At 39.5% G+C, this 19,588-nt stretch overlaps 1 protein-coding gene across 1 annotated transcript in view; it reads left to right on the top strand.

Moving 5' to 3' along the window:
* Positions 1 to 293: 293 nt before the first annotated feature.
* The window catches only part of LOC139460661 (NADPH oxidase 5-like), a 32,353-nt gene continuing 13,058 nt past the window's right edge, over positions 294 to 19,588 (top strand). The window contains exons 1-3 of the mRNA XM_071242133.1: positions 294 to 611; positions 11,848 to 11,938; positions 13,221 to 13,371. Of these exons, the coding sequence (XP_071098234.1) occupies positions 370 to 611; positions 11,848 to 11,938; positions 13,221 to 13,371 (484 nt within the window). The 5' untranslated portion in view covers positions 294 to 369. The remainder of the gene's footprint in view (positions 612 to 11,847; positions 11,939 to 13,220; positions 13,372 to 19,588) is intronic.

Genomic DNA, 19,588 nt, shown 5'->3' with positions numbered 1-19,588 from the left:
AGCAACATCACAATAACAACGCCACAGTATCATCCACACAGAAGAGACATCACAATAGCAACGCCACAGTATCACCCACACAGAAGCATCATCTCAATAGCAACGCCACAATATCATCCACACAGAAGCATCATCTCAATAGCAACGCCACAATAACAACTCCATATCATAGCGGGTCTATCGAATATCGGGGTAGATATATTTTGGGATGAATGACAACCTTGAATAACAATGATTATTCAGTAACTGCTCCCGACAGGTCACAGATGACTGGCGCACACTTGTGTGAGACGGGTGTGTGGATACTTCAACAGTATATAAGGGGTTTGGGGGAAACCTCTGTCACATGTGCCGCTAAAATCTCTCGAGATGGACAAGACTTTGGGTGCGTCGGGCAAGAATTGGGAAGTTGTTTCTGAAGCCAATGCTCAGTCACAGCAACTCACTGAGATGTCCGAAGACGTCCCTGTCAAAACTGAGCTGTCCACAGACGTCCCTGTCAACACTGAGATGCAGGAAGGTGCTCCACATGGAAGGAAGAAGGAGACGGAGATAGAGAAGGAGAAAAGTGCGAATGGGAAGGAGCGCCAAGCTATGTTTCAGCACTTAAGGTATGAATCTTGATTAAAGCGACAATACAATTTGTGAGGTGAGGTAAAATGTGGTTGCACTTTTATAGCGAGGTGCATGCAAGTCTGTATGTGTGTGTGTGTGCGTGCGTGCGTGCGTGCGTGCGTGCGTGTGTGTGTGTTTGTGTGTGTGTGTGTGTGCATGTGTGCGTGCGTGCGTGCGTGCGTGTGTGCTTGTGTGTGTGTGTGTGTGTGTGTGTGTGTGTGTGTGTGTGTGTGTGTGTGTGTGTGTGTGTGTGTGCGTGCGTGTGTGTGTGTGTGTGTGGACTGGTGCAGCGTTGTGTTTGGGCGACAATATTCCTGTGTTTTGCTCATGTTTTCAATTCATTTGCATGACTAGCAGAAGTGTTTCCAGAAAGTGTCAGGAGGACCAGCAATACCCCAGACGTGGTACAACATGTTGCCAAACATTAGATGACAGTATTGTTATAACACATAATGTCATGACCAATTTGCTTAACCTTTAGCCTGCTGAATTATTTTCACACTTCTTACCCCTGCCTGCTGGATTAATTTTAGCATAAGGCGCTCTAAAGAGGGTGGGTGATTTCAAACAGTCGGTGCCTCATTCAACAAGGGCCAATTGAACACAGATTTTGTACATTTAATCCTGATAGAAAACTACACAATACTATGTAAAAATATCCCGATGTTTTCAATCATTCCAAGGTTAAGACCAAAGCGAACACAAAATTTGTAAATTTTCTTGAACTTACCTGAATTGCGTTAGTGAAGGTGGTTTGCATTTCATGCTAGGAACCTTTTAATATTGTAACATTTGTGCAAATTGATTTCAATAATCATATCTCCGATATGTTAATTTTAATTGAGTAACAATTCGGTTTTTTTTTATCGGCATATAACAGCGCGATGGTAAATTATGAACCATTTCAGTAAATTTATTATCTAAACGTTAAACAGAAAAATAACTTAATTTTCGAGGTCATCATGTCGGTTGCAGAAATACGAATATTCAGGTTAATCTAAAGTGTCATGTTATAAAATTTGCAGGAAACAATTAATGACTTATAAATATTCACTAATCCTAATTTCAAGCGTTTGGTTGAATATTTACGATATACAAAAATAAACAACCCGTGTCATGATGCTAGCAGATGTCCTAAAATCAAACATGGCGCGCATCGCCCGACCTCCGCATAACTTATTGCTAATTTAATATCAACAAAGTTTACATTGCCTTTATAAATATAACTTGGCGAAAGTTGATGATCTTCTCCATCGAAGAATGTTTTATTCGTCATATTCCGATTAATATGACGAGAGAAAAACGAAAATAAAGATCGTGAATTCTGACAGCACTATTTCAATAAGTGCAAAGGTCACTGGATGTGATGTCACAGACAGGGGTAGTCCGCTGATAATCTTTCGTAACAAAACAATTACAGTAAATTTTGAAATAGTTTGCCTATCACATACAGCAAAAACATAAGTCCATACACAGTATCAGTAATTGCCACTAACATGAAATAAAAATGTGACTTTGACGATATAATTCGCGTATTAGTTAATCCGTTTGACCTTTCATGCTCCCGTGACCCGGAAACGGTAGACGATAAATCAACATGTCACATGCAAGTTTCTCGGTATCTTTTATTTGAACTTCTGTTGATATTTTAGAATCACCATTCAATGTTACGGTGAATATAAATGGGACATGATTCATATTTCAGCGATGTACACGCTGATAAGTTTCACTACAACAAGTGTATCCCACGTAATACGTCTATGGATATCGTCGAGATCACCCTCTACAACAGGTGCGCGAAAATGGGCTTGAAAAAACTTGTTAAAATAACATCCCCGCGTTGCTGAATATGATAGGGTATATATAAGCAATAAAATGCTACGTACATATTTTTGGTGTTAGTTCCACATTACATTTGGGATAGGTTTCCTTTCGGGAATACATTCATAGATTCTAGCATGATTTTAGAACAGTTTCACGAAGGATTTCTAAATGTATTCCAAAAATATGAAGACCACCATGATTGTCTATTGATGATAGATTTGTAATTGATTAATTATTTACAGCTGTTTACAGGTTTTAAAATTTTAAGTGATATTTAGTAGTTATTTATTTCCCCACAATAATTGTGTGTGTGGACAGTAAATATTGGTCTTTGCATCAGCACAGTGTAACTGATCAAACTTCAATTATTATCTTTAGTTTAAACATATTTTTTCAACAATTAGTATCTTTTACTCTGAAAATCAACTATGTGAATAAAGAACTCTCTGATGTCATCATTTTAATTTTAGTATTCCATGAATAATGAATAAATCAGATCCTCAACATATATACATTCATGTACTAAGCTCATATGGACATTAATCTTGTGCATTATGTGTTTTGTTTCCAAATAAAACAATGCTGAAATATAATTTATTAGGAATATGATACAATAATTACAGTAACAGTACCTGTAACAGTACATGCCATTTTTGTTTGTTTAATCACAAGAACCATGGTGGCACAGAAGCTGGTAAGCTAGCCATGTTTCTTAGAAAATGCTATCTCAGTCTTCTGGTTGGTTCATTTCTGAGGTGTCCATGTTTTTCACATTTTGATATATTTTTAGGACAAAACGTAATCTGTGTAGATCTGCCTGTTTTGTTATGTAAAACAAATTCTTGTTTTAAAATGAGAAAAGGAAACATTCAGACGAATTTTTTTTATCCCATTGATTTACGAAAACCAGTTGAAATGTACAGTGGTGACTTTTGTACCCAAAATTGCGAGTGATTTGGTACCCAAATGGGTATGTGATTTTGAAGATCTACCTATAATTATTTCAAAGATATACATTAATGTTGGTGTCTTAAACTTAACAAAATATCACTTTCCCATCAAAACAATACATTCTAACTTAGGTTTAACCAACTTAACTTGCCTCTTCTTCAGTGACAAGACGTCAATTTTCTCTCAAAGCTAAATAATCAATTTCAAGGATCACAGTCATAATCATATTATGAACTTGATGAAATATTTTATTATGTGTTCTGTTCATCTACATGAAAACATAAATATGAATATAGATGTAATGTTAGACCAATAAAAGTATTATGTTGTTATCATTATGGCATATCAATACGTTATATCGCTGTCCGTTGCGTTCGTTTTCAGGAAATATTTTAAAGTTAAAATCATCGAGCGTGAAATCCATTACGGTTTCGGATTTAGACTTACACATTTGATGGCGACAATCACGAAGAAATATGAAACAAATATGAAACAAATAGGAGTGAAGATTGCTCTCCAGATCAATAAATAGTAAATAGTTGACAAAAAATAGTAAATTATGTATTTTCTTTTGAATTTGAATCTATTTCGGAATTTCTTTATGATAGCTTACCAACTTTTGCATATTTTCCCGTCATTAGTCACATGCGGTACGTGCTTCCGGTTTCAGAAATGATAGCTAAAATTGCAAGTATAGTGGTTATTTCTCGAAAACTGCATTATTTTGCTATCGCATGGTTTACCTAGAATGTATATCAGTCCAGATGTTGCGTATCATCCAATATTTGTCATTTTTCGCAGTGTTTGTTGACTTTGTTCAACTCAACAAATCGCGAGTAAGGCCACACCCAAACGTATCACTGACGTTTGTCGGCTTGTCAATGTGTCGGAAATTTTATCAAACGAAATCATTTGCAAACTCTTTAAAAATGATTTTTTTTTTACAAAGATTTATACATACGTGTCAATAATTCTAGAAAATTAAGTTAGATGTAACAAAATGATTGTAATAGTCTAACGGGATAACTATGCATGTGGAGTTGTTTGTTTACCGCCGTTGCCATGATCGTACAAGTTCCATCCAATCGATGATGTTACGATTCAGATTGTTTTTGTTTACAATTAGCTACACCGAAAGTTGCTATTTTTAGAAATTAAGGAACATGAGTGTTTTCCTTTCGTCAGCAAACAAAAAACTATGATCGAATAGGAAAAATGATGAAATTATAAAGAAAATATCGGACTGCATGCCGCTCAACGTGAAGTGCCAAAAGTCAACAATGGCCGTTTCTCGTTTCTGGTAGTTGTGTGCCGGGAAGTTTGGCCGAAACTTTTTTTAACTCGCGATATTTTCTTTTTGAGGTAAATAAGTGACTGAAAGTTTTGATATTGAGCAAGCTGAGCATTTATGCATGTCATAGGTTATTTAAATGTTACGCAAAGCCTTCTTGGTAAATAGATATGGCGAGTTTTATTTTGGGGTGTCGTTATGCTATTCGCCTGTCGAATGGGTTCGACATTAGATGCACGGGAAGTGACACCTCTGTCGAATGGGTTCGACGTTAGCGTGCAGAGCTTTAATCGTGTATTATATATCTGGTGTTCTTTAACTTCTTTTGAGTAGTATATTATAATTCATAACAAAACCTCTTCTTCTTCTTATTTTATCGATCATGGAACTCCACCTATACTTTCTTTTGCCGCCCAGTTTAGATGTGGGATATTTCGGGGTACATGGGGGTTTATGCGTCATGCGTTAGGTTTTATACCACAAGAAACGGAAAAGGTGTTTTGTTAGGAATATCCAACTGATAGATCAAGTTTAAAAAGCAGGTGAAATGATGAGTCACCCTAAACATATTCGGGGACCCGTGAAGATCCGGGTAGAATAGGTTTCCAACAACCTACGCTTGCCGTAAAAGGCGACTATGCTTGTCGTAAGAGGCGACTAACGGGGTCGGGTGTCAGGCTCGCTGACTTGGTTGATGCATGTCATCGTATCCCAATTGCGTGGATCCATGCTCATGATATCAATCACTGGATTGTCTGGTCCAGACTCGATTATTTAGAGACTGCCGTCATATAGCTGGAATATTGCTGAGTTCGGCGTTACACAAACCAACGAACAACCATAATCATATACTGTGACGATGTTTCTTTTGGGCTCGAAATAGATTTGCTAATTTGCTATCCAGTACATGTGTTACCGCATGACCCTCATGTAATCGGGATGTGAGTGGGTGGTTGGTTGGTTAATTTACAATCAGAGCAGGCTTTGAGTGTCAACTTACTTACTTACTTTGGAGATTTAACGTGCGCTTTCCGACTGATGCGTATTTCGCACACGGATTGAGTGTCAAGTTATAATTAGAAACTTATGCACTATCGTATACCCTAGCTCAGCCAATCAGAGCAGGTGTTGTGTGTCAAGTTATAATCAGGATGTCGGGCAATATCGTGTACGCTAGCTCAGCCAATCATTGCAGGTGTTATGTGTCATGTGATAAACAGGATGTCGGACACTATCGTGAACTCTAGCTCAGCCAATCAGAGCAGGTGTTGTGTGTCAAGTTATAATCAGGATCAAGGACACTAACATGCTTTATTCTAAAACCCGTATTGAAATACAGTATGATTATCAGGAGACTAATTATCATGTTTATCCTACAATACAGTATGATTATCAGGAGACTATTTGCCATGTATACTGCGATACAGTATGATTATTAAGAGACTGATTGTCATGAATACTGCGATACAGTATGGTTATCAGGAGACTGTTTATCAAGTATATCCCGCGATACAGTATGATTATAAGGAGACTATTTATCAAGTATATCCCGCGATACAGTATGATTATCAGGAGACTATTTATCAAGTAAATCCCGCGATACAGTATGATTATTAGGCGACTATTTGTCATGAATACTGAGATACAGTATGATTATCAAGAACTTATTTGTCATGTAAATTGCGATACAGTATGATTATCAAGAACTTATTTGTCATGTATACTGCGATACAGTATGATTATCAAGAGATTGTTTGTCATGTATACTGCGATACAGTATGATTATCAAGAACTTATTTGTCATGTATAATGATATACAGTATGATTATCAAGAGATTGTTTGTCATATATACTGCGATACAGTATGATTATCAAGAACTTATTTGTCATGTATGTGCGATACAGTATGATTATCAAGAGATTGTTTGTCATGTATACTGCGATTCAGTATGATTATCAGGCGACTATTTGTCATTAATACTGCGATACATTATGATTATCAAGAACTTATTTGTCATGTATACTGCGATACAGTATGATTATCAAGAGATTGTTTGTCATGTATACTGCGATCATGTATCAGGAGGCTATTTGTCAGGTATACTCCGTGATATAGGATGGTTATGAAAACTCTATTTGTTGTGTATATATTGAATACTAACCGACCTCCCGTGTGATACCAATTTTATGAAACTCGTAAATAGTCGTGGTATCTGACGAGCGAATATATAATGTTATTTATTACTTGCATTTATAACGTTTTTAGAATTACACTGTCGCGTGTGAATAGGCTGTCATCAACACGATTCACGGCATGATATTCAATTGAGTGAGTGAGTGAGTTGGGCTTAACGCCGCTTTTAACAGTATTACAGTTATATCGCGGCGTGTTAGCTTAATGTGGGAGGAAAGCCCGAAGTGATGCAGGTCTCAGACGTTTACCTCTTCGGTGAAACCCACGAGCACGGGTATGGTGCTGACAAACCTAGAAACATAATCGGGGCGAACCGGGATTCGAACCCACAATCATAGGTTTCTAGCGTGCCCAAGGGACGCAACACTGCACAGCGAATCTCGGCGCCTTTGACGACTGGGCCACCCGTGCCCCCGATATTCAATTGAGTTTTACAGAGTAATACTTTGAGTTTAAACACGTCAAAAGTTGAAACGTATGAATTTAAGACCATACAACGGTCCATCTTAAAATTCAGACGTCCGTTCCACAAAGTTATCGTAGTGCTAAGGTTATCGCAACTCACATACTTTAACATATACTTACGACTGGCGTTGCGCTACAGTACGATCTTCTTGTGGAACGGGGCTCTGAGCCACAAGGTTTACAATCACGTCACAGTACCCGATAACGTAATTCGTGGAATTTTGTTGCAAGATCCATCGGCGAAATGATGCCATGCAACGTTATCCTAGCAACAAGTTTACTGGGGTCATCGAGTGTGCATAAGCTCCTCTCAGTGATTTATCATCTCCACACGCAATGTCGTTGAATAGGCCAAGGGATGTTGAGAGCTTTCAGTTTTTTGTTCGTGAAACTTGTTCCGACAGTACATAAGCACGTGTTTTGGCATTATACAATGTGTATTTCGAACACCACCCCCCCCCCCCCCCCATAAAAATACAACAACAAAAGAGCATAATCTTACCGAAAGTCTGTGACATGCGTGCAGTTTTATCTGCTAAAGCTAAACAACAGACGTGTATTGGATTTCGTGGAAAGCGACATATCGAAGATATCAATTTCACAATTATCACAAATAAATGAGCTATAAAAGAAAACCTTGACAGACAAAGGGGTGAAAAGCGTGTGAAAGCAGCAACGACACATGGCTACCCCCCACGCATACACAGAAGAGGCTTGACCTAGGTTGCAGATTCCTTTTCCCCATTTGTGGCATCCCCCGCCGTAATTTTGCTGGCACATTGCTAAAAGTGGCGGAAAACAATACTCACTCACTCACTACCGTCTGTACTGTACGGAATATAAGAATATTATTGGAACCAACAACAATAACATGGGTGTTCACCTAAGAATATTCACGGTGTAATGTTCAAAAATAAAAGCTGGAAATAGAGTTTACATGAGGTGAAAGTGGGTTTAACGTCGCGTCCAGGAGTATTGCACTTATATAGCGACGTGCAATTCACGTGTGTGTGGCTGCTTGTACTAGTCCGGACTGATGCCGATTTATAGTGCTAGCCCACTGAGATACCATGCCGCAGTTTAACATGAATACCCCACTCAGACACAGTATACTGACTCAGAACCGACCAGTCCTTGTTTTAGCCCCTTAATGCCGAGCGCCAGACAGGGTAACAACAAGTGCCATCTTTAACGTCTTTTGGTATGACGCGGCCGGAGATTGAACCCTGGACCTTCCGCTCTCCGGGCGGACGCTCTACCACAAGACCTTTAAATAACATAATCAATGTGAGAACCACTTCAATAATTGTTTGATTGAAAAACTTTGTATAAGTAACAAATCACATAATGCCACATATAGGGCTAATGTTTCAACTGAGGAAGAAATCTTACAAAACCATTCATAAGTGCGATTAACTTTTGACTTGACCCTGAAACCTGAAGACATCTCAATTCCTCTTTTTCTCTAGATTCTAGCAATGAACCACCAAATCTCTGTTTCAAAGCCATAAATCGTAATACAATCAAGAAGGGTTTTCTCTTTATGTTCAAACACTGTAAAGTGGAGTGAGTGAGTGAGTTGGCTTTTTGACGCCGCTTTTAACAGTATTCCAGTTATATCGCGGCGTGTCAGCTTAATGTGGGAGGAAAGCCCGAAGTGATGCAGGCGTCAGACGTTTACCACTTCGGTGAAACCCACGAGCAGGTGTATGGTGCTGACAAACAAAGGAATATAATCGGGGCGAACCGGGATTCGAACCCACATTCATAGGTTTCTGGCGTTTTCTAGGGACGCAACTCCGCACATCGTCTACGGTCTACGGTTCCTAAAAAAACCATTGAGTGATAGATAACAATGATCAATCAATCAACGTATTATCAGTTAACCCTTTGAACAAAGTATGTTGTTTTTACATGGGCACTTCACGCCATGATATGAGTGTATTCCCTTTGTTTTAGTAAACCTAGACATGTAAACACTCACTTTTGACATATCCACTGTGCAAGATAACAGTGAGTTAGATAACAATGAACAACCAGTCAGTGTATTGTCGGTTACCCTTTGAACAAAGTATGTTGTTTTTACATCTGTACTTCACGCCATGATATGAGTGTATTCCCTAGGTTTAGTAAACCTACCTTCACGTGTAAACACTTACGTTTGACATATCCACTGTGCTAGATAATAGTAATTAATCAATCAACGTATTTTCTGTTAATCCTTTGATGACTAGGAATGATCCGTTGATTTACAAAAAAAAGTAAATCAACTGATCATTCATCTCTTGCTGGGCTGCCACGTGCATATTACATAACACACATTTCACCTCTCATCAAACCTGGATTTCGATTGAATAATTACCCCAGACACAATAAATGCCAAATGGGAACCTTTGTCAGGTAATCTAAGTGGTGCTACCACTAATTGTACCTGTAATAAATTCATTAACTGAGCATCAAGTGAATGACGACAAATACACAAGTGTAGGGTTATACGAGAAAACGTGGATGACGACAAGGGAGTACTAATCGTATTATCGACGCAATCCGAAAATACTTTCACTGCATGGATACTTTTTTTAGAATGAAACTATAACCATCTGGGGTATTTCCAAATGACGACATCCGATGAGCTCCGCCGTTCTTTTTGTCTGTTTGTTTTGGCTGAAGAAATTAATTAACATGCGCCCTTTGTCGAAATCTTTATAGATCACAGTTAACCAATCAGTGTTTATGCAAAATTGCGTAAAACAAATATTGCCTCCAGCCTCAAAGTTTATTTAACTGTCCTTGCAGACGGTAGCCCAGTCTCTGGTCACGCTCAGTTGCGTTGCGTATCATCCGGGTACTCACGGGGGAAAAAACAATAACAAAGGCAACAACCAGTCCGGGGAATTGCGTTAGCTACAGGTGTCCATCAAAGTTTAAATAAAAATAAAATAAAATAAAGTCATACGACTCTTGCTCAGACGTTATTTGATCCAGGTTACAACATTCAAGGCCCCAGTAAAACTTCAAAAAAGGTTTATGGCAGACATGTTGAGGACTTTTCCAAATTTCACGCAACAGGGAAAACCATGTCCGGGGAAAATCATGTCCGAAGCAATTCCCTTTTTTAACTTGTACCATATGTTCGCGTGCTGTTGTCCGGTGAACAATTGACGTGCCTGTGCATGTGTATGTCACGGGTGCCGCTGGTGGGATAGGATACGCTCACCTTTTCGTGAGCACCTGGCATTATCACTATTTGATAGTGGTTCATAAACACGTCCTCATGAAAAAGTCGGAATCGTACAATCGACTCTGTTATTGGCGGGGCGGTCGGGTAGCCTAGTGGTTAAAGCGTTCGCTCGTCACGCCGAAGAGCCGGGGCCGATTGCCGACATGGGTACAATGTGTGAAGCCCATTTCTTGTGTCCTCCGCCGTGATATTGCTGGAATATTGCTAAAAGCGGCATAAACCCATACTCACTCACTCACTCTGTTATTGGCAGAGCTTTCTTGTGAATGAAAAAAAGATTTATTGCTTCAATTTCCTTTTATCTAGATTCACCTTAGTTTAACTTTGTTTTAATGTCGTTTAATCCTCTAAAACTTCTCGTCGATCACTTGATTGTCTGGTTTGTTTGCAGGCGTCATGCGACAGATGCTTGCTTTTTTTAAATTATTTTTTTAGAGAATTAAAGTAATCTAAAATCTTGTTGTTTTACACCACAATTAACATATTTATGGTTGCACCCTATCCTGAATTACGGGGGATGACGTAGGACGAGGGTAGCCTCGTGGTTTAAGCGTTCGCTCGTCACGTCGAAGACCCGGGTTGGATTCCCGACATGGGTACAATGTGTGAAGCCCATTTCTGGTGTCCCCCGCCGTGATATTGCTGCAATGTTGCTAAAAGCGGCGTAAAATCATACTCACTCACTCGTGGATAAAGCTTTGGCTCGTAATGCCAGAGATCAGGGTTTGAATGTGCGTGTGCCCCCATCCGTGTTTTGCTGGAATATTGCTAGAAGCGGTGTAAAATCGTAATCACTCACTTACATCAGGAATTTCCTTTTTGAGAGGCATTTAGAAGTTGGGGTACTAAATAGCACTTGCTTGTAACGGTGTTAAAACCGATACCAAAACGTGGCTACTAATTATAACAAAGAAGTTGTTAATTATCCTTATAAATATCTGTAAATAATCGAGTCTGGACCAGACAACCCAGTGATTTGCATCATGAACATAGCTCCACGTAATTGGTAGACGATGACATGCATCAATCAAGTCAGCGAGCCTGACCACCCGATCCCGTTAGTCGCCTCTTACGACAAGCATAGTCGCCTTTTACGGCAAGCATGGGTTCCTGAAGATCAATTTTACCCCGAATCTTCACGGGTCGAATGGGTTAGTGAGGGGGCCTACTCTATACAAGGTATTCGAAATGCATCTGATAATGTATTCATATTTTCCTTTTTGTTGACTGCATTGGTGTCCAATGTTTTCCTTGTGTTGTGTCCAGTGAAGACAACATCGTTCATTCTCTGGAGATGGTGCGGCCTGACACTGAGATTGACTTCAACGCTTTCAAGAGGCACCTCAAAATTAGAGATGTGAGTTGACCAAAGTTAACTGCTTAGTACTTTTGCAGCATCATTTTAACTACTACTACTGCTACTACTACTAATGATGATGATGATGATGATGATGATGACGACGACGACGACGACGACGATGATGATGATGATGATGATGATGATGATGATAATAATAATAATAATAATAATAATAATAATAATAATAATAATAATAATAATAATAATATCATGTGCTTCAGTGATGGGCACAAACGAAGCCCTGAAAACTCGCAAGAGTCAAGTTGCCGAACGCGATTTGTGTCCTATGAGATGTTCACAGGAGCATGTGACACAGGGGGGCACGGGTGGCCCAGTCGTCTAAGGCGCCGCGATTCGCTGTGCAGAAACCTATGATTGTGGGTTAAAATCCCGGTTCGCTCCGATTATGTTTCTAGGTTTGTCAGCACCATACCCGTGCTTGTGGGTTTCACCGAAGTGGTAAACGTCTGAGACCTGCATCACTTCCGGCTTTCCTCCAACATTAAGCTGACACGCCGTGATATAACTGGAATACTGTTAAAAGCGGCGTTAAACAAAACTCACTCACTCACAGGCAACAGAATGGATGAAAGAAACGACTTGATTAGAAACACAATGCAAAACATGACACTTCCCAATCATGAGGAATGACCGTTAATCGTGAAACCAAAATCTGTGTAATAAACTATACAGTTAAAACAGCCTCAGTATTCGCTCGACGGACTTCACAGTCTGCATGGTTACGGGACTTGACCTGATCATCTAGTCCGTGTCATTGTATACCCCATACTCGTCATTAACGGGCATAAAACAAACCCCTTTGTTGTTCCTATCCATCGATGTATCAAGAATATGTGCCTTGGTAAAGCTTCAGCCTAGAAGACTCGTGAGAATCGGGGTTAAAATTGGCCTTCAGCAACTACTGCTTGTCGTAAGAGGCGACAAATGGGATCGGTTGGTCAGGCTCGTTGACTTGGTTGATGCATGTCATCGTATCCCAAGTGCGTGGATCGATGCTCATGATTTCAATCAATGGATCGTTTGATCCAGACTCGATTAGTTACAGACCACCGTCATATAGCTGGAATATTGCTGAGTGCGGCGTTAATCAACAAACAAACAAACAAACAAACAAACACACATAAAAAAAACCAAAAAACAAAAAAAGCCTGCCTGAGACTGATCTAATCTAGAATATGCACCCGATTCGTGTGCCGTGCATTTTATATTGAATGTACAAACTCCATTAAGCCTGATGACATTTACTGTTCTCTTTTAGTCATATTTTGCCAGACGTTTCTACAAGCTGTTTGACACCGACAAGAACCACTCGGTGGATGCTTCAGAACTGATCTCAGCCATCAGCCTTTTGAGACACGGAACAGCCACAGAGAAGCTAAAGTTCCTCTTTGACGTCTACGACGAGAGTGGTAAGATTGAACTCCCTTTCATCTGAATTGTAAGATCTCTATCCCTTGATGAGGGCGAGTTCGGCGCTTGACACCTTCGTCACCTCTGCATGTGTTTGCATGCCAGGTGACTTCGAGACGGGTGCCACCAGTGGGACAGGGTACGCTCAACCTTTTACAAACACCTGGTGTTATCACGAATCGAGAGTGATTCATAAACACAGGCTCATGATGAAGTCGACATCGTACAATGGATTCTGCTTGTGGCTCTGGTCTTAACGTTCAGGCACCCACGACACTGTACACTATAGAACATTGTATACCACGTTTTTCCAAGATTGATATTTCATAAATGAAACCCTGAAGGGTTATCCCACGAATATCCGATTATACCACACAATAATTATTTTAGCGAAGGTATCAAAACGGACCTTAAGCGCTTTTTGTAACTGTTTGATGTGATGACCTTTCATCCCTTGACCATTGTACGCTCAAATGGACATGTCATTTTAAGAAAATACTTGGTCATGAGTCTGAAAACCATCAGTCATCAAACCGTCTCCTCAACATGTCGACCAATACTTCTCGATCAGCTGTATACGTGAAGGTTCCCTTGTTTTGATCTTGCTAATCCGAGAAGAAATTCCTAGCAGAAATTCATAATATGCATTAAGAAACAGATCAGCAAAAAAATGTTTAACCCCCTAATTTCACACAAAATTCGTGAGGAGGTCCAGGGGTCAGATGACACTTCCTTCACTGTACCTCTGAGGGGAAAAACTACATTCAAACACTTTTGTGTCGAACTTTGATGTCTCGTACTTTGATATGTCGAACTTATGGTTCTCTCGAAGTAAACACGTGGTCCCTGCGCATTCCTTTTCTTTTTTCATTTTCGGTTGTCAAACCTCGGATAGCTCGAAGCATTGAAGCAGGTCCCTTAAACCTTGGCACAACGGTGTTTGACTGGTCCGACTTATCAATGGTCAACAAGTTTTTCCTTACATTTGTTGTAACATTCTAGGTGACAGATATATGAATAAAATGTATCACACTGTTCTTCTTTCACCATGTCGATATAACCATCACCTAGAAGGAAGAACAGTGTATACACCATTTCGATATAACCATCACCTAGAAGGAGGAACAGTGAATACACCATGCCGATATAACCATATATATCGACATGGTGTATACACTGTTCTTCCTTCTAGGTGATGGTTATATCGACGATGGTGTATACACTGTTCTTCCTTCTAGGTGATGGTTATATCAACATGGTGAATGCACTGTTCTTCTTTCGAGGTGACGGTTATATCGACATGGTGTATAAACTGTTCTTCTTTCGATGTGATGGAAATGTCATCATGGTGTTTACACTGTTCTTCCTTCTAAGTGATGGTTATATCGACATGGTGTATTCACTGTTCCTCCTTCTATGTGATGGTTATATCGACATGGTGTATACACTGTTCTTCCTTCTAGGTGATGATTATATCTACATGTCGAATACATTGTTCTTCTTTCGATGTGATGGTAATATCAACATGGTGAATACACTGTTCTTCTTTTGAGGTGATGGTTATATCGGCAAAGTGAATACACGGTTCTTCTTTCGATGTGATGGTTATATCAACATGATGAATGCACTGTTCTTCTTTCGAGGTGACGGTTATATCGACATTACGTACAGACTCTTCTTACTTTCAGGTGATGGTTATATTGACATGATGTATACACTGTTCTTCCTTTCAGGTGATGGTTATATCGACATGGTGTATACATTGTCCTTCCTTCCAGGTGACGTTTATATCGAAATGGAGTATAGACTCTTCTTACTTCCAGGTGATGATTATATCAACATGGTGTATACACTGTTCTTCCTTCCTGGTGACGGTTATATCGACGATGGTGTATAAACTGTTTTTCTCTCTAGGTGATGGTTATATCGACATGGTGTATACACTGTTCTTCCTTTGAGGTGACGGTTATATCGACATGGTGTATACACTGTCCTTCCTTCCAGGTGATGGTTATATCGACATGGTGGATATACTGTTCTTCTTTCGATGTGATGGTTATATCAACATGGTGAATACACTGTTCTTCTTTCGATGTTACGGTTATATTAACATAGTGTATACACTGTTCTTCTTTCGATGCGATGGTAATATCAACTTGGTGAATACACTGTTTTTCTTTTGAAGTGATGCACTGTATACACTGTTCCTCCTTCTAGGTGATGGTTATATCGACATGATGGATATACTGTCCTTCCTTCGAGGTGACAGTTATATCGAAATGGAGTATAGACTCTTCTTACTTCCAGGTGATGGTTATATTGACATGGTGTATACACTGTTCTTCCTTCCTGGTGATGGTTATATCGACGATGGTGTATACACTGTTCTTCCTTCTAGGTGATGGTTATATCGACATGGTGTATACACTGTTCTTCCTTCTAGGTGATGGTTATATCGACATGATTTATACACTGTTCTTCCTTCTAGGTGATGGTTATATCGACGATGGTGTATACACTGTTCTTCCTTCTAGGTGATGGTTATATCGACATGGTGTATACACTGTTCTTCCTTCTAGGTGATGGTTATATCGACATGATTTATACACTGTTCTTCCTTCTAGGTGATGGTTATATCGACGATGGTGTATACACTGTTCTTCCTTCTAGGTGATGGTTATATCGACGATGGTGTATACACTGTTCTTCCTTCTAGGTGATGGTTATATCGACATGATTTATACACTGTTCTTCCTTCTAGGTGATGGTTATATCGACGATGGTGTATACACTGTTCTTCCTTCTAGGTGATGGTTATATCGACATGATGTATACACTGTTCTTCCTTCTAGGTGATGGTTATATCGACATGGTGTATACACTGTTCTTCCTTCTAGGTGATGGTTATATCGACATGGTGTGTACACTGTTCTTCTTTCGAGGTGACGGTTGTATCGACATGGAGTATATACGGTTCTTCTTTCAATGTGATGGAAATGTCATCATGGTGTATACACTGTTCTTCCTTCTAAGTGATGGTTATATCGACATGGTGTATTCACTGTTCCTCCTTCTAGGTGATGGTTATATCGACATGGAGTATACACTGTTCTTCCTTCTAGGTGATGATTATATCTACATGTCGAATACATTGTTCTTCTTTCGATGTGATGGTAATATCAACATGGTGAATACACTGTTCTTCTTTCACCATGTCGATATAACCATCACCTAGAAGGAAGAACAGTGTATACACCATTTCGATATAACCATCACCTAGAAGGAGGAACAGTGAATACACCATGCCGATATAACCATATATATCGACGATGGTGTATACACTGTTCTTCCTTCTAGGTGATGGTTATATCAACATGGTGAATGCACTGTTCTTCCTTCTAGGTGATGGTTATATCAACATGGTGAATGCACTGTTCTTCCTTCTAGGTGATGGTTATATCGACATGGTGTATACACTGTTCTTCCTTCTAGGTGATGGTTATATCAACATGGTGAATGCACTGTTCTTCTTTCGAGGTGACGGTTATATCGACATGGTGTATAAATTGTTCTTCTTTTGATGTGATGGAAATGTCATCATGGTGTATACACTGTTCTTCCTTCTAAGTGATGGTTATATCGACATGGAGTATACACTGTTCTTCCTTCCAGGTGATGGTTATATCGACATGATGTATACACTGTTCTTCCTTCTAGGTGATGGTTATATCGACATGATGTATACACTGTCTTCATTCTAGGTGATGGTTATATCGACATGGTGTATACACTATTCTTCCTTCTAGGTGATGGTTATATCGACATAGTGTGTACACTGCTCTTCTTTCGAGGTGACGGTTGTATCGACATGGAGTATATACGGTTCTTCTTTCGATGTGATGTCTATGTCATCATGGTGAATACACTGTTCTTCCTTCTAAGTGATGGTTATATCGACATGGTATATACACTGTTCTTCCTTTGAGGTGACGGTTATATCGACATTGTGTATACATTGTCCTTCCTTCCAAGTTATGGTTATATCGACAAGGTGGATATACTGTTCTTCTTTCGATGTGATGGTTATATCAACATGGTGAATACACTGCTTTTCTTTCGATGTGACGGTTATATCAACATAGTGTATACACTGATCTTCTTTGATGCGATTATAATATCAACTTGGTGAATACACTGCTTTTCTTTTGAAGTGATGCACTGTATACACTGTTCCTCCTTCTAGGTGATGGTTATATCGGCATGATGGATATACTGTCCTTCCTTCAAGGTGACAGTTATATCGAAATGGAGTATAGACTCTTCTTACTTCCAGGTGATGGTTATATTGACATGGTGTATACACTGTTCTTCCTTCTAGGTGATGGTTATATCGACATGGTGTATACACTGTTCTTCCTCCTAGGTGATGGTTATATCGACATGGTGTATACACTGTTCTTCCTTCTAGGTGATGGTTATATCGACATGGTGTATACACTGTTCTTCCTCCTAGGTGATGGTTATATTGACATGGTGTATACACTGTTCTTCCTTCTAGGTGATGGTTATATCGACATGGTGTATACACTATTCTTCCTTCCAGGTGATGGTTATATCGACATGGTGTGTACACTGTTCTTCCTTCTAGGTGATGGTTATATCGACGATGGTGTATACACTGTTCTTCCTTCTAGGTGATGGTTATATCGACATGGTGTATACACTATTCTTCCTTCCAGGTGATGGTTATATCGACATGGTGTATACACTGTTCTTCCTTCTAGGTGATGGTAATATCGACATGATGTATACACTGTTCTTCCTTCTAGGTGATGGTTATATCGACGATGGTGTATACACTGTTCTTCCTTCTAGGTGATGGTTATATCGACATGGTGTATACACTGTTCTTCCTTCTAGGTGATGGTTATATCGACATGGTGTATACACTGTTCTTCCTTCTAGGTGATGGTTATATCGACATGGTGTGTACACTGTTCTTCTTTCGAGGTGACGGTTGTATCGACATGGTGTATATACGGTTCTTCTTTCGATGTGGTGGATATGTCATCATGGTGAATACACTGTTCTTCCTTCTAAGTGATGGTTTAATGGACATGGTGTATTCACTGTTCCTCCTTCTAAGTGATGGTTTTTATCGACATGGTGTATACACTGTTCTTCCTTCTAGGTGATGATTATATCGACATGGTGTATACACTGTTCTTCCTCCTAGGTGATGGTTATATCGACATGGTGTATACACTGTTCTTCCTTCTAGGTGATGGTTATATCGACATGGTGTATACACTGTTCTTCCTTCTAGGTGATGGTTATATCGACATGATGTATACACTGTTCTTCCTTCTAGGTGATGGTTATATCGACATGGTGTATACACTGTTCTTCCTTCTAAGTGATGGTTATATCGACATGATGTATACACTGTTCTTCCTTCTAGGTGATGGTTATATCGACATGGTGTATACACTGTTCTTACTACCAGGTGATGGTTATATCGACATGGTGTATACACTGTTCTTCCTTCTAGGTGATGGTTATATCGACATGGTGTATACACTATTCTTCCTTCTAGGTGATGGTTATATCGACATGGTGTGTACACTGCTTTTCTTTCGAGGTGACGGTTGTATCGACATGGAGTATACACTGTTCTTCCTTCTAGGTGATGGTTATATCGACATGGTGTATACACTGTTCTTCCTCCTAGGTGATGGTTATATCGACATGGTGTATACACTGTTCTTCCTTCTAGGTGATGATTATATCTACATGGTGTATACACTGTTCTTCCTTCTAGGTGATGGTTATATCGACATGGTGTATACACTGTTCTTCCTCCTAGGTGATGGTTATATCGACATGGTGTATACACTGTTCTTCCTTCTAGGTGATGGTTATATCGACATGGTGTATACACTGTTCTTCCTTCTAGGTGATGGTTATATCGACATGGTGTATACACTGTTCTTCCTTCTAGGTGATGGTTATATCGACATGGTGTATACACTATTCTTCCTTCCAGGTGATGGTTATATCGACATGGTGTATACACTGTTCTTCCTTCTAGGTGATGGTAATATCGACATGATGTATACACTGTTCTTCCTTCTAGGTGATGGTTATATCGACGATGGTGTATACACTGTTCTTCCTTCTAGGTGATGGTTATATCGACATGGTGTATACACTGTT

The sequence above is a fragment of the Haliotis cracherodii genome, unplaced genomic scaffold (genome assembly GCF_022045235.1).
Source record: "Haliotis cracherodii isolate W230 unplaced genomic scaffold, xgHalCrac1.p SCAF_14, whole genome shotgun sequence".
Lineage (NCBI taxonomy): Eukaryota > Metazoa > Mollusca > Gastropoda > Lepetellida > Haliotidae > Haliotis > Haliotis cracherodii.
Note: the sequence above shows the minus strand (reverse complement) of the source record. Positions and strands in the feature narration are given on the sequence as shown.